The 16773-nt window shown below is 43.5% G+C and overlaps 1 protein-coding gene across 2 annotated transcripts in view; it reads right to left on the reverse strand.

The window, feature by feature from the left end:
• ACBD3 (acyl-CoA binding domain containing 3) overlaps positions 1-16565 on the reverse strand; it is a 40948-nt gene extending 24383 nt beyond the window's left edge. Inside the window, exon 1 of one of the 2 annotated variants that reach the window (XM_045069539.1) lies at positions 16192-16565. In XM_045069539.1, coding sequence (XP_044925474.1) covers positions 16192-16477 — 286 coding nt within the window. In that variant the 5' untranslated portion in view covers positions 16478-16565. The remainder of the gene's footprint in view (positions 1-16191) is intronic. The other variant, XM_013061123.2, reaches the window with a different exon arrangement.
• Between the last annotated feature and the right edge of the window lie 208 nt (positions 16566-16773).

A 16773-nucleotide genomic window follows, 5' to 3' on the forward strand; every position in this document is an offset into this window, starting at 1 on the left:
GGGGGAGGGGGGACCACACCATGACACCCAGATTCTGTGAAAGTAGTAGCCTTGACCTAAGTAAATGCAAATAAAGATAAAATCAGGCAGAAACTTAACTCACTGAAGACCAAACACTTTCCTGCTAAGTCAAGTAATATCATGTAAATATAATGTAATACAGGAATTTTCACACCTACATACAAATTCGTATTTGCTGCAGGGAGAGGATTTGAAACCAACAGATAAGAAAAAGAAAAAGAAATCAACAGGTTTTTAGCCTATGACTACACCACAGTTATATTAATGGAGTGGGGGGAGGGCCCAGAGGGGTTTGGTGAGTAAACAAGGAATCTGTACTCAAATGGGTGAGTTTCAGGATTTCTGAGAGTCATTTTAACATCTGCCCTTTTTATGCCTGATGGAATTAAGAATATACTGCCAATTCATTAGGGATTTTTCAAAAGAGGAATGAGTATGTTTTGGGGTGTCTGGTTGGCTCAGACAGCAGAGCATGATCAACTCCTGATCTCAGGGTTGAGATGGAGCCTGACACTGGGTACAGAGATTACTTAAAAATAAAATCTTTAGGGGTGCCTGGGTGGCTCAGCAGGTTGGGCATCTGCATTCAGCTCAGATCATGATCCCATGGTGCTCTCTCTCTCACTTCTTCACTCGCTCTCAAATAAATAAATGAATAAATTTTTAAGAGATTTTATTTACTTATTTGACACAAAGAGAGAGAGAGACAGCGAGAGAGGGAACACAAGCAAGGGGAGTGGAAGACTGAGAAACAGGCCTCCTGCTGAGTTGTGGGGGCAGGGGTCAGTTGATTCCAGGACCCCGGGATTTGATGTGAGCTGAGGGCAGAGATGATGAGCAACTCAGGCGCCCAATAAATAAAATCTTTAAAGGGGAGGGGGTGTGTGATACATTTTAAGTGTTAGTTCTGGTCAAGCAGTCAAATCTGTTTACCACCATGAACCCCAATATCAAGCATCACACTTGGTTCACTGGTACCACTAAAACCATGCCCAACAAACCTCACTAAAGAAAAAGTTAACTTTATAGGTCCATTTCTGCCAGAATTAGCAAAACAGTACATCCATTCTTAGGAATTGTACTGGCATTTCCACAGAATCATTTACATACTTGTTAGTTTAAAAACTGTTCCATTATCTTTAAACTCTATTACTGGATCTTTAAGTTAATCATCATTCAGGTTAGGGACAAAATTTATCTAAAACAAAAACAAAAAAACCACAACAATACAAAGAAAAGGAAACACACCAAAATGTTAACAATAATAGTTACTTCTAAAAGACTGGATTACAGATTTTTTTATTCCTTTTTTATTTTCCCAAAATTTTCTTCAATACGGATATGTACCTTCATATTAAACACATACACACATTTTTTCTTTTAACAAAAAAAGTCAAGACAAGGGACGCCTGGGTGGCTCAGGTCATGATCCCAGGGTTCTGGGATGGAGCCCTCCATCGGGCTCCCTGCTCAGCACAGAGCCTTGCTTCTCCCTTTCCCACTCCCCCTGCTTGTGTTCCCTCTCTGGCTATCTCTGTCAAAAAATTACATTAAGAAGAAAAAAGAAAGGCAAGACAAGTTGGGCGCCTGTAGGCCTGTAGGACTCAGTCATTGGAGCATTTGCCTTAGGCATAGGTCATGATCCCAAGGGTCTTGGTATCAAGTCCCAGTTCTGGCTCCCTGCTCAGAGGGGAGTCTGCTTTTCCCTCTCCCCCCACCTCATGCAGGCGGCACGCTCTCTCTCCCCCAACCCCTATGAAAATAAATAGAATCTTAAAAAAAAAAAAAAAGTCAAGACAATGTATTTTTCAGTCTTTGAGACAAGGTTAACAGATCAATTATTCTCCAGAGGAAAATACAAAACACAGGAGGGTGTGCAGATAATCCCTGCCACCCTAAGTACAGGGCAGCCCATACTGGGCTGATGTTCTCAACTTAAAAGAAAATGCAGAAAATGAAGACCCTTCACCAGTAGGTATAAGCTAAAAAATTACATCTATTTTACTCTTCAGATAGCTCTGGTTCACATCCCAGGATTCGTTATCTTTAGTTTTCTGAGTTAGATGAGAATCATTTTCTTCTGAACCATTTTTGGATCTATGAGTATTAAATATGCTTAACAGTAAAGTTATAAATACCATTAACTACATTTAGAAAAGGCCATGCTGAAACTCAAAAAACTTTAACCAGGGCCATATTCCTACAGGAAAGTTCTATTTCAGTCCTGCCAGAAAGGGATAGACAGGCATCATCCCAGGTTCCTGCACTTGCAGCTTAACGATTACAAAGTTATACTCAGGGGCACCTGGGTGGCTCAGTGGGTTAAAGCCTCTGCCTTCAGCTCAGGTCATGATCCCAAGGTCCTGGGATCAAGCCATGCATCGGGCTCTCTGCTAGGCAGGGAGCCTGCTTCCTCCTCTCTCTCTGCCTGGCTCTCTGCCTGGCTCTCTGCCTACTTAATCTTTCTGTCAAATAAATAAATAAAATCTTTAAAAAAAAAAAAAAAAAAGCACAGTTATATTCAATTTGGAATTCTGCTTTCCACAGCAACCAAAAAGACAAACCTAAATTATGACTCGAAAGTAACTGCACAGCTATTTTTCAGGTACCCACGTGTACAAACACAGCAACGAGAAGCAGACAGTGACCAGTTCTACCACCTAAGGGACGCAAAGCCAGTTGTTCTCATTTGAATGGACTGAAGGAGATTGCCTGCTGGCATCGGTCCAGCAACAATTTTTTTTTAAAAGATTTTATTTATTTATTTGACAGAGAGAGATCACAAGTAGACAGAGAGGCAGGCAGAGAGAGAGAGAGGGAAGCAGGCTCCCTGCTGAGCAGAGAGCCCGATGCGGGACTCGATCCCAGGACTCTGAGATCATGACCTGAGCCGAAGGCAGCGGCTTAACCCACTGAGCCACCCAGGTGCCCCTGCAACAATTTTTTAAAAAGTTCTTTTTCTTTAAAACCAATAAAAGCCATATTAAAGGAGACAGATTAATAGGGGTCAGCAAACTGGACCAACTCTACCTATAGCTGTTTCTGAAAGATCTGTGAGCAAGAATGGTTTTTATTTTATTTATTTATTTGTTTATTTATTTATTTATTTTAAAGGGAAGAGGAGCAGAGGGAGAGGAAGAGCAAGAATTTTAAGCAGGCTCCACCAGGCCCAGCATCGAGCCTGATGTGGGGGTCTAACTCATGAGAAATCAAGAGTCTGATGCTTAACCGACTACGCCACTCAGTCACCCCTAAAGACTGTATTTTTTTTTTTTAAGATTTATTTATTTGACAGACAGAGATCACAAGCAGGCAGAGAGGCAGGCAGAGAGAGAGGGGAGGAAACAGGCTCCCTGCTGAGCAGAGAGCCCAATGTGGGGCTCCATCCCGGGACCCTGGGATCATGATCCGAGCTGAAGGCAGAGGCTTTAACCCACTGAGGCACCCAGGCGCCCCTAAAGATTGTTTTTCTTTTTTAATATTTTATTTATTTATTTGACAGGCGGAGATCATAAGCAGGCAGAGAGGCAGGCAGAGAGGCAGGCAGAGAGAGAGGAGGAAGCAGGCTCCCTGTTGAGCAGAGAGCCCGATGCGGGGATCGATCCCAGGACTCTGGGATCAGGATCTGAGCCTAAGGCAGTGGCTTAACCCACTGAGCCACCCAGGCGCCCCTAAAGATTGTATTTTTAAGTAACCTCTACACCCAGCGTTTGAACTCACACCCCCAAGATCAAGAGCTGCATGTTCCGCTGACTGAGCCAGCCAGGCACCCCTGACCTTTATGTTTTCTGAAGGGTGTAAATCAACAACAAAAAGCAAAACTGAACACACAAAAAAGAATGGACATGAACACAGACCATATGTGACCATTAAAGCCTAAAATACTATCTGGTCTTTTTAAGAAAAAAGTTTGCTGACTCTGAACTAGAAGAAGTAAGCTCAAAAGCCAAATGGTTTCTAGGTATTTTTATTCTTTTTAAATCAAATGTAATTAATTGCTTCTTGGCCTTTTGGCTAAGATCAAGTGTAAATCAAATGTAATTAAAAGGACAGAAAACATAAACTTCTAGCTAAACATGGTGGATTAAATACACACAGTCAGCGCTGATCCTCAAAGAGGCCTCAAAGAAAAGGGATATGGAAAGCCATTTAGAGAACCCCACGAGGGTTCAGGAAGTGAAGGCTGCAGGTTCTTGAAAAGCTGGAATTTAGGGACGCTTGGATGGCTCAGTGGGTTAATGCCTCTGCCTTCAGCTCAGGTCATGATCCCAGGGTCCTGGGATTGAGCCCCGCATCAGGCTCTCTGCTTAGCGGGGAACCTGCTTTCTCCTCTCCTTCTGCTTGCCTCTCTACCTGCTTGTGATCTCTGTCAAATAAATAAAATCTTAAAAACAAAACAAAACAAAAAAGCTGGAATTTAGATGGAGACAAGAATGCTGGCTGAGGGGCGCCTGGGTGGCTCAGTGGGTTAAAGCCTCTGCCTTCGGCTCAGGTCATGGTCTCAGGGTCCTGGGATCGAGCCCCGCATGGGGCTCTCTGCTCAGCAGGGAGCCTGCTTCCCCCTTCTCTCTCTCTGCCTGCCTCTCTGCCTACTTGTGATCTCTGTCTGTCAAATAAATAAATAAAATCTTTATAAAAAAAAAAAAAAGAATGCTGGCTGAAACTCTTAAGAAGCAGGTACTCCTCCGTCCCACTGCTTGGCAATCCCAAGCATGCAGATGGCCACCGCACCCCAACTTCAGCAGAGGGCTGATGTTTACTGGAGAACCTGAATCACAGATGCTCCAGATGGGAGGACACCAGGCTGGGAGTAAGTGCAGGACTACAAACAGAGAAATAGAAGTTTCTCTAGTAAATGGGAAACAACTCCCAACCACACTCCCTTCTCCTGCCTGGTTCCTAAATGCTGACAACTAAGCCCATGTGCCAGGAAGCAGGCCAGAGTATTTGCAGGAATAAAAAACCTCCAGTTACGGATTTGAACCACACTGGTGTTTGAGGGCTCCCCTATGCAACCTCTGCCTCTTCACCCTACCGTAAAGGTCTCTGCTCAAGGTTAAAATCAGCTGCTCAGTGTTTTACCCTTCTATACAAATAAATACCCCCGTGTTACCTGACATTTGAGAAAGCTTCCAACATGGAAAAAAAGTCTAAACTTTTAAAGAGTTTGTTAAATTTATTTGAGAGAGAGAGAGAGAGAGTGTGTATGTGTGTGTGTCTGCAGGGGATGCAGAGGGAGACAGAATCTCAAGCAGAGAATCTCCATGCTGAGTGTGGAGCCTGATGCAGGGCTGGATTCCATGAGCCTGAGATTATAACTAGAGCCAAAACTAAGAGTCAGGCGCCCAACCAACTGAGCCACCCAGGCCCCCCAAAAGAAAATTTTAAAATAAAACATAAAACTAAATTTGCATTTAATATCCTCAGAGACAGAAACTGATGTGGCCATTAAGCAAAACAAGGCACCAGGAAGAAAGACAATTTAGAGAAATTTAGAGGAAAAAAAAAAAACTCTTGAAAATGTAAAAACAAATTTAAAAATGTAAAAACAAATTTTTAAAAACCTTTCATAGGCTGGAAAATAGTTGAGACGATCTCTTAAAAGGCAGCAAAAAGACAAAAATGGAAATCGTAACAGAATTAAAGTTCAATTCAGAAGATCCAATAGCCGATATTAACAGTATCAGAGTGTGAAGACAGGAAAAAAGAGGGGAAATGATCATGAAATAATTCAAGAAAATTTCCCGGAAATGAAGGATGCAGGTTTAGAGACTAGAAGGACTACTGAACTTTGAACATAATCGTTCAAAAAAATTAAATAAACAGAAAGACAGTAACAGAAATTCTTGAACACTGGAGATAAAAAAAAAAAAAAAATTCTAAAAACTTCTAGGAAGAAAAATAGGTGACATACACAGGACCAGGAATAAGAAAGACTACATACATCTTTTTTTTTTTTTAAGACTTGATTTGACACAGAGATAGAGAAAGAGAACATAATCAAGGGGAGCGGAAAAGGGAGAAGCAGGCTTCCCGCTGAGCAGGGAGCCCAGTGCAGAGCTCAATCCCAGGACCCTGAGATCATGACCCAAGCCAAAGGCAGTTGCACCCCAAGACTACAGACATCTTAAGAGTATGAATACTGAAAGCTAGAAAACAATGGACTAATACCGTGAAATTCTGGGGGGACCCCTTTTGAACTTTTGACCTCCAGAACTGTGAGACAGCATGTGCAGTCTGAACTCACTAAATTTGTGGCAGTTTGTTACAGCAGTAATAGGAAACTAATGCAATACACAAAACACATTTTTTCCAAGCAACTAAAAATAGAAATGGCTTCTAAATTATGTTCTTATTAAATTCAATAGTACTTAACTTTACAGTTCTAATAAGGCAGCATAATTTGACAATAGTATTATAATCACAGTTCCCAAGCCCAAAGCTCTGAAAGATCGACGTTAAGTCCCTTCCACCTGACATTAATTATACAAAGGGTTTTTAGTCTCACCCCTCAACTGCTAGAGTAAGTTTACACAGAAACTGTATCTTCTCTTCTCTCTGGAGAGTAAGGTAGAGGATGTAAGGAAGTATTTTATTGTACCTTCTATGGTCTGTGATGAAATGAAGCCATACAATCTGCGAGTCGGACAGGCCATTCACCGTCAGTGACTGAACTGCACAACCAAAGCCCGAATCCCCTCTGCATCTCCACGTGGCCTACAATAACCTGTTACTGCACACACAGTGTAAAAAAGACAACTATGACGACATCGGTAACCTCAAGTAGGAGAAAGAGAAAAGCACAGAGTTTCTATATGCTGTGGAAGTTAACAGTTTAACCTAATACAGCTATAAAGTATTCTATGTAAGCTTCATGGTAACCACAAAGAAAAAACCTGCAGCAGATACAAAGGAAAAAAAAAAGGAATCAAAGCCTACCCACTTTGCGATTGCTAACTTACCCTTGAGCAGGTCCATGGAATGGGAACATTCTAGTACGTTTCTGTGTGGCTGTGGTTTTTAGTTCTTTATTCTGACTTAACCTCTCACATTTCCATCCACAGGGTCTATTTCCAGTCCTCAGCATTAAGTAAAACACACTTAACCAATAAGACCTCAAAAGCCACAAAATACCCATCACGTTTGCCCTGAGTTCTCTACTCCGGGCTGAGCATTGGTAGCTCATTCCCTCGCATCTTCCAAAGACCTACATTTACATCCCAGCTCTATTAAGTACATAATAGGGACTACTCACTTAACCTTTCTGAGCCCCAGTTTTGGTACCAATAAAATGGAGGTACCTTCCCCATTTTTGTGAGGGTCAGATAAAATGTGTTCCAAAGTCCTGGTGGAGCGCCAGACGCCAACGGCGCAGCCGCCAGCACACATGTGAATTCCCGCACCCAGACCACTTCTGGACCAGCTCCACTTACCTTCAACCCCACAGGACAATGCCTCAAATTGAAAACATTATCCAGGGACTGTCTGATCTGTGCAGAGGAGAGAGCAAGACCATCTCTCTCCTCCCTCATCCTAGATACCGTATTTCCACCAAACCAGTCTAAGATCAAACCTGTTTGCTCTCATGGCCCTAACACACTGCTGACTCCCAAAGAATATACTTTGAGTAAAATCCATCTTTTAGAAATATAAAATTAAAACCGCATCTCTTCCATGCTGGAATGAGAAAAATTCGATTGATAAATTTTTATATTACTTGTAAGAAAGTATAACACAATGCGGTATTTCTGAGTCAATGACTGTAAAACATTGGCCTAACATGTACTAAGTGCTTAATAAAAGCTCACTCCTCCCCCCAATTAATTCCACACACCCTGTAATAAATTCCTGGTAATCTTTCCTCCTTAACAACATAAGCAGAATATCAACGGCCAGGCACTTGGCTGAGAATTTATATATATAATTTCCTGTAGCTCTTCCAACAACCCTTGAGTAAAGGAAGGCACTGAATTTAAGAAACTGAGTGGCAGAACTAGAAAAAGGACCCTAGACGGGCTTTTTCCAGAGCTCAACTTCCTAAATCCTGAGCCAGAACGGATCTCATGTAGTGAACAGACAAAAGCATAGTTGTCCTCCCCTATCCACGAGGGATACATTCCAAGGCCTACCGTGGATGCCTGAAACCGTGGATGGTACCAAACCTGATACCTAGTGTGCTTTCTCCTACATATATCTATCTATAATAAAGCTGAATTTATAAAAATTAGGCACAGTAAGACAGGAGTAATAAAACAATAACATACTCTGTAATAAAAGTTTAGTGAATGTGGTCTCTCTCAAGATATCTTACTGTTCTGTCCTCACCCTTATTACGGCAGATGATAAAATGCTTCCATGACAGATGAGACGCCGTGAGGTGAGGACGCCAGATGTGTGACCCAGCGTTAGGCTACTACCCATCTTCTGACATTCGGTCAGGAGGTGATCATAGGCTTCTGGACTGCAGCTAATCACCAGGAAGAGCAAAAGCACGGATAAGAGGGAAACTACTCTTAAACATTATCTCCTTCTGGGGGTTGGTTACCAGAGTATGTACATTTTGGGAAAGTTCATCACACTCTACACCTATCATCCGTGTACTCCTCCGAATGTGTATTCGACAAACAGGAAGCTTCCACTGATGTTAAAATCACTTATATTAAACACACAGAGATATAGACACACATGTATAAATGTATTCTTGAATCCAGTCTTCATGGGAAACCTTCAGTTCAGCTCAAATTTAATATGAACTAGCGTATTTAAAAAATGAGATACCAGGTGCCTGGGTGGCTCAGTGGGTTAAGCCGCTGCCTTCGGCTCAGGTCATGATCTCAGGGTCCTGGGATCGAGTCCCGCATCGGGCTCTCTGCTCAGCAGGGAGCCTGCTTCCCTCTCTCTCTCTCTGCTTGCCTCTCTGTCTACTGTGATCTCTCTCTGTCAAGTAAATAAATAAAATCTTTAAAAAATGAGATACCTAAAAGGTATCACTCTTTTTTTTTAATCCCCTCACCCTGAGATATTACTATTCTTAGTGGCTGTAATTTCTTTCCTATTTTTTTTTTTTAAATAAAGATTCTACTTATTTATTTTAGAAGAGTGAGAGAGCAAGCATCCAAGTTGGGGGGAGGGAGAGGGACAAGCAGACTCCACGCTGAGCAGAGCCGGACGTGGGGCTCGAAGACCCGAAGATCAGGACCTGAGCAAAAATCAAGTCTGATCCTTAACGTCCTGAGCCACCCAGGCGCCCCTAGCAGTTACAATTTAATTGTCTCTTGGGTCTAGAAGTCCTCCTATAGTATTATACGCTATGTCTAAAGGTAAAGATAATGAAAAAGAAGGAAAAAATAAACTCAAAATTTAACAGATGGTTGATAGTAATAGTTAAACTTGAAATTATCTGAGGCAAAAAAGAAAAAAAAAAAAAAAAGAAATTATCTGAGGCCAGACCACTGAAGTCCAAGAGGCACACACTAATTACCCATAAGTTACCAAAGAATAATTTACACCTCTACGTTTTTAAAAAACCTTAATGGGGCATTCCTCCATGCTGTTGTAAATGCATGCCTAAAGGAGACAAAAGGAAACAACCACTTCGGCCTGTCCACCTGACAGCCTCTCTGGAAGCAGTAACACACTGAGTGTACTAAGGACTATAATCACCAGAACTGCTCCTGGAAACACATTAAGTCCAGAAAGACCCTGAGTCTAAGACTTAAGTTCCTCCAAATTCAACTGCAGCTTTTATATACCATATGCTCAAAAATACCCCCCCAACACACACCCTTGATGTGTCTACTGAAAAGGCCTGGAAATAATGACCAATCCAGCAGTAACAAGCACCCACTCCCATCACCCAGATTACTTCTCTTCAAATGCTATTTCCCACAAATGGGAACCATGTCTCCTTGGACAAATGGCTGATGATTCCTGCTGAAGCAGGAAATGTGTTAGAATAACCTGGAATATCTTATCATACCAGATAGCAAGGAAGCTATGAAAAATTACCAGTCATGTCAATGGAACTTAAGAGCCAACCTGACAAGGCTCCCACTTGTTAAAGATGGTACTGAGCATCGATAAGAGCTTAAAATACATATATATATAATATTTCCATATATATATATATGTTTAAAAGCACAAGTACCTAAAGACAATATAAAAACTGTCACATGTTAAGGCCACCAGAGAAACAACTCATTATTCTGGAAACTAATAAAGGCAAAGCATTTTTCCTTTCCTGTTTGAATTTATACTCCACACCAAATAGTATATGCAGGAATATATTCCAGGAAAAACAGACATTTAGAGTATCACCATTTTTCAATCCCCAATGAATTAACACATCCATTTTCAATTTACAAGAGTTAAAATCATTACACTAGCTAAATGCAGGCCTCCCAAAAGATCTAATATTGTACTAGTAGCAGTGGGATTCAGCATGTCAATATTTTGATGAGCACTTTTACTTCAGTCCTTTGGAGGCAATTTCCACCCCATTACATTCAGAATTTTAAACCTGATAGTATCATGTAGGAATTCAGAGTAGATGGTTCTCTCACACTTCGTTCCTCCAGGTCTCTAAAGAGACTCGATAATATGATCGTGTATAGAAAAACGGTATGAATCTATCTATCAGCCCTTAATATTTCCAAGCAAATTTATTTAAAAAGTTCCAAAATGAGGGGGTGCCTGGGTCATTCAGTGGGTTGAACATCTGTCTTCAGCTCAGGTCATGATCTCAGGGTCCCAGGACTGAGCCTCGCATCGGGTTCCCTGTTAAGCAGGGAGCTTGCCTCTCTCCCTCTCCCCACCTCCCACTCTGTGCTCTCTCTCTCTCTCTCAATAAAAATCTTAAAAAAAAGATTTTATTTATTTGAGAAAGCAAGCACAAGTGCGGTGAGGGTCAGAGGTAGAAGCAGACTTCCTGCCAAGCAAGGAGCCGGATGCAGGACTCGATCCCAGCACTCTGGGATTATGACCCAAGCCAAAGGCAAATGCACAATAACTGAGTACCCAGGCGCCCAAATCTTTTTTAAAAAAATAAAATAAAAAAGGAGCACGTGGGTAGCTCAGTGAGTAAAAGCCTCTGCCTTCGGATCAGGTCATGATCCTGGGGTCCTGGGATCAAGCCCCGCATGGGGCTCTCTGCTGGCAGGGAGCCTGCTTCCCCATCTCTCTCTCTGCCTACTTGTGATCTCTGTCTGTCAAATAAATCAATAAAATATTTAAAAAATAATAATAAATAAAATAAAATAAAAAATAAATAAAACGTTCCAAAATGTAATAAGGCAACAGGGTAGTAATTCTAAATATTTCCCTCAGAACACAATCAGAAAAGGCGGGGTTTCTATTCACTTGTCTCCTATAGCAGGAAAACCTCTTGGGAAGACCTCTTTGGAATCCAAGTTGAGAATCAACCCTGCCTCTTAATAGTAACTGATGCAGGTCCCTCAAGTTCCCTTACTAAGAAGCCAGAACACCACCCTCCCTAGAAGGTCTGCAGAGGATTACACGGAGTAATGTATATTATCTTGATATTATCTCAAAGCAATACCTCACATACTGGGGTTAATACTCTAGAATTTTATTTTTTTTTAAGATTTTATTTATTTATTTGACAGACAGAGATCACAAGTAGGCAGAGAGAGAGAAGGAAACAGGCTCCCCGCTGAGCAGAGCACCAATGCGGGGCTCAAACCCAGGACCCTAGGATCATGACCTGAGCCGAAGGCAGAGGTTTTAACCCACTGAGCCACCCAGGTACCCCAATACTCTGGAATTTTAAATGAATGCAACCATCTAACAGCTTCATGTAATGAGGAAATAAAATATTAGACCAGGAAACATTCACCCCCAAAGACTCTAAAAACCAAAATACCACTCCTCAGGTTAGCTCCATCCAAGAAGTATAAAGGCTATAATAAAACCAACCAATATGTCCTTACCCAAAGAGCTCAGAACACCAGCTGAGGTCTGCTAAGCTAGAATCTGGCAAGTTGGCTCTGCCCTGTAAAAACTTTCAATGGTTCTTCACTGTCACTGACAAAAAGGCTATTTACAATGGCATTCAAGTCCCTCTGTGGATCTGACACCAACGTGCCTTTCCAGCTCTATCACACTGCTTCCTATTTTCCATTTCCCATCACACGCCTTGTCCTTTCATGGCTCTTGGCTGTACCCCTCTCTCTGGAATGGCATCTGCCCCTTCCATCCTTCACACTGTATTGTGACTGTCATTGGGTCTTTAACTTCTCTTTTGGACCCTAAGCTCCTTAACAGCAAAAAGGAACATACATGAAGTGGTAACCTAACATGAAATTTCATCCAGAATAAGATCAAGAGCCACATGCTTGGGTGCCTGGGTGGTTCAGTGGGTTAAACATCTGCCTCGATGGGGTCATGATCCCAGAGTCCTGGAATTGAGTCCTAAACCGGGAAATCCCTGCTCAGCAGGGAGCCTGCTTCTCCCTCTCCCTCTGCCTGCTGCTCCCCCTGCTTGTGTGCTCACTCTCTCTCTCAAAAATAAAAATTAAAGGGGCACCTGGGTGGCTCAGTAGGTTAAAGCCTCTGCCTTCGGCTCAGGTCATGATCTCAGGGTCCTGGAATGGAGCCCCACATCAGGCCCTCTGCTCAGTAGGGAGCCTGCTTCCCCCTCTCTCTCTCTGCCTGCCTCCCTGCCTACTTGTGATCTCTCTCTCTGTCAAATAAATAAATTTATTTATATTTATATATATTACATATATTATGTTTATATATATCAGTTATATTTATTTATATAAAATAAAAAGTTTAAAAAAATAAATATTTTTTTAAAAAAGAGCCACATGCTCTACCGAGCCAGCCAGGCATCCCAACAATGTTTTAAGTTTGAACAGTAAGAATGCTAACTTACCGGGCACGTGGGTGGCTCAGTCATTAAGCAGCGGCCTTCCACTCAGGTCATGATCCCAGGGTCCTGGGATCAAGGCCCACATCAGGCTCCCTGCTTCTCCCTCTCCTGCTCCCCCTGCTTGTGTTCCCTCTCTCTGTGTCAAATAAATAAATAAAATCTTAAAAAAAAAAAAAAAGCTAACTTACTTTCACCCCAATTTTTATCTATTATTTTACTTTTACCTGCATAAAATTAAGAGGTAGTTGACATAATGGGTTCAGTCACTAGCCTGTGACCACTGTGACAGGGATGGAACAAGAAACAGGATTCATAATTCCCAATCTAAGTTATTTTCAATGGATAGCCATGCTCTCAAGACTCATATTTATTCCACAGTGGAAGATAAAATTTAGTATCATTTCTGATTCTTGCTGAAATTCTGGTACAGAAAAACACAAAACAGTGATCTTTTAAAAATCCTTATAAAACTGATAAGAATGTCAAGTATCTCCCTCTGCCTGCTGCTCCCCCTGCTTGTGTGCTCACTCTCTCTCTCAAATAAAAATAAAAATTCAAGGGGCACCGGGGTGGTGCCCAGGGGATAATTTGCACATTAAAACAAAGTCAGCAACACTTGACTCACATACTTTCCATAATTCTTCTTACTGCTTCTAGACTTCCCCCTCAGCCCTTAGGCATCTCTTATCCTAAGGGCCTCATCATGGCCAACTATGTAATGATCCATGCAGAAAGGTAGCTCTAATTGCTACACTGCTATTTCTCCTTTAAGTATTTGAATACTGCTCTGAGAGCTTAACTTAGGAAGTGAATGAACTATACCTATCAATGCAGCTTTTTTCTCTAAGGTCACTGGTAACTAGGCCCCTACCCCCAATTACAGATTCCCTAAGGACTCCTACTACTTACTCAACAAGCATGTTAAAATGATGTCAGCTTTAGACCAAATCCTAAACCTGAGACATCAAATTTCATCTAAACTAGCTGCTTTATACACACACACACGTGGAAACAGAGTTTGGAACAGAAAACCAAGAGGTCTTGGAGTTTACATGGTAAACAGAATCCAGGGCCTCCTGACTCCCAAAGCAATGCTAAATTTACTGCACATTATTCAGTGTATTAATCTTTCAAAGAAAAGATCACCACTTTCAAATAAGATAGGCTCAGAAGATAAAATGACCTTTTTTAAAAATTCTGTTTTTTATTTTTATTTTTTTTTTTTTTAAGATTTTATTTATTTGACAAAGAGAGATCACAAGTAGGCAGAGAGGCAGGCAGAGAGAGAGAGGAGGAAGCAGGCTCCCTGCTGAGCAGAGAGCCGGATGCGGGACTCGATCCCAGGACTCTGGGATCATGACCCGAGCCGAAGGCAGCGGCTTAACCCACTGAGCCACCCAGGCACCCTGTTTTTTATTTTTTAAAGATTTTCTTTTATTTATTTAACAGAGAGAGGAGAGAGATCACAAGTAGGCAGAGAGGCAGGCAGAGAGAGAGAGGGAAGCAGGCTCCCTGCTGAGCAGAGAGCCAGATGTGAGGCTCCATCCCTGGACCCTGAGATCAGGACCTTAGCTGAAGGCAGAAGCTTAACCCACTGAACCACCCAGGCACCCCACCCCGACCTTTATTTTTTTGTTAGTCACTTGGCAAAAACTAAGATAAAAAGTGGGTCCTTTTCACGTTTGTGCTACTACATAATCTTCCTGAACACTGGAAAAGTAAGTCCCAAGAATAAAAATTTGAAGTGAAATGTAGTTATACAAATTGTATAGCAAACACCAGATTTTTATATAAGTGGTAATGTATCACCACCACAGGAAACACTAAATTCAAGCCAGTGACCTAAGGGTCAAGTGATCCAAACCCTATTAGCTATCACCAATTCCCCAAGCAGGCCAGTGCATGGAAAGCTGAACTCCCTGTCCAATGACAATGAATATTTCAAGGGTAATCTTTTTAATAAAAAAATACAATGAGGGGCGCCTGTGTGGCTCAGTGGGTTAAAGCCTCTGCCTTCCGCTCAGGTCACCATCCCAGGGTCCTGGGATCGAGCCCCACATCGGGCTCTCTGCTCAGCAGGGAGCCTGCTTCCTCCTCTCTCTCTGCCCACCTCTCTGCCTAGTTGTGATCTCTGTCAGATAAATAAATAAAATCTTAAAAAAAAAATACAATGAATGTGGAATAAGCGAATGTTCTAGAAAATTTAGAAAAGACTTTCATTAGTTTGCAGTTATTTAGGGAGAGAACAAATAACTTTTGCATGTATCACTACAATAACTATACAACTTCAGTTACTAAAGTATGTGCTGCACTTCAAAATGAACTCCCTTTGGGCGAGGTGTCATAAATACGCTGTTCCGGAATGCATATGAAACCTAGCAACCACTTTTAAAGTTTCATTCTGTCGAAGATTTGCCCCTCAAAATCCAAGTATCTCTAAGAATTAAACTAACTGGCTTCTCATCAGTCTTTCCCACTGAAAAGATCATGTGACTGGTATGACCACCAGTGAATCACCGATTAAAACACACACACACACACACACACACACTCTCTCTCGTGCTCCAAGGCGAGACATTTTACAGTTAATTCTGCAATAAACAAGAGGGTACTTTTAGGCCTTAAGTGAGAATTTACTCTTGCACACTGTTTCCAAGGTACAATTTAAGCATCTAGAAGTTACTAGAACATAGCGGGCATCCCTTCCCTTTAGAGGCTGATTAGCCAGGGGGGACCTATTAGCTTAATATCTCCTCCTCTCTACCTCATCAAAACTGCCAGGTTAGCAAGTCCTATTCGGAGTTTACGGTTCCGCAGAACGACTGGAAAGAACCTGTGGGACGATTTCTTCCTGCCCCGAAAAGGGGTAAAAATCGGTGGAGTCTGATGTGCCTACCATAGGAAACAAGAAAAGGAATGCGACAGGAAAAAGAAGAAGAAGGAAAAGAACATACAAAAAGTCATCCCAGAACGGATCCTCTGCGAGAGAAATGGCTCATTCTTCACCCCGGTCATGGAAACCCAAGAAGCTCAACTGGGTATAACGTCCCGTAACCTCCGGGAGGCAGGGCTCGAACTACTACACTGAGGTTCCAGGCCCTTCAGGGGTGTGACCCAGCGACCGGTGACAAACTTCGGGGACCCCCAAGGACGGAACTTGCTCCGGTCGCCGCGGCCCGGGCGAGCGAGGCGGGGACTGGCCCGGTCACGCTCTGGCCACGGCCCCGGGTCGGATTCGCCCGGGCGGCCGAAGCGGGGGTGGGGCCGGGCGGTCTCACCTTTGAAGAAGCGCAGCGCCAGGCCGTACAGCTCCTCCAGGCCGAAGCCCCAGCGCTGCTCCAGCCGCCGCGCCTCCTCCGCCGCGCCCCCGGCCGCCGCCTCCCCGAGCTCCGGCTGCTCCCCGGCGGCGCCCGGTCCCCGGCCTGCCCCCGGCGGCGAGGGCGGCGGCAGCGGTGGCGGCAGCAGCGGGGCGCCCTCTGCGCCGGGCCGCTCCTCCGGGTCCGGGCTCAGCGTGAGGCCGTCAACGGAGACCTCGAGTCGCTCTGCGTTCAGCACCGCCGCCATCTCCGGCTGCTGCGCCTCCTCGGCAGGGACAGGCGGCGGCCACGTATCGACTTCCTGCTGACCTCTGACCTCCACTTACGGACGCCGGAACTTCCGCCGCTGAGAAGGATCTCAGGCTCCAGGAGAGGTGCTGAGGCTCGTGCCCCGCCCCTCAGCGACCCCCAGCCCCGCGGGCCCCGCCCCTCCGGCCCCGGTCCGCACTCGAGCGTTGTTCTCCCACGTTTTCCCCTCCCGCGTCCTCCACCAGCCGCGGTCGGAGCGGGGCCCGCGGGCCTGGGGTTCGCAGAGAGGCGGGG

This window comes from Mustela putorius, unplaced genomic scaffold (assembly GCF_011764305.1).
Source record: "Mustela putorius furo isolate JIRA1106 unplaced genomic scaffold, ASM1176430v1.1 tig00003942_pilon_pilon_pilon, whole genome shotgun sequence".
Classification (NCBI taxonomy): Eukaryota; Metazoa; Chordata; class Mammalia; order Carnivora; family Mustelidae; genus Mustela; species Mustela putorius.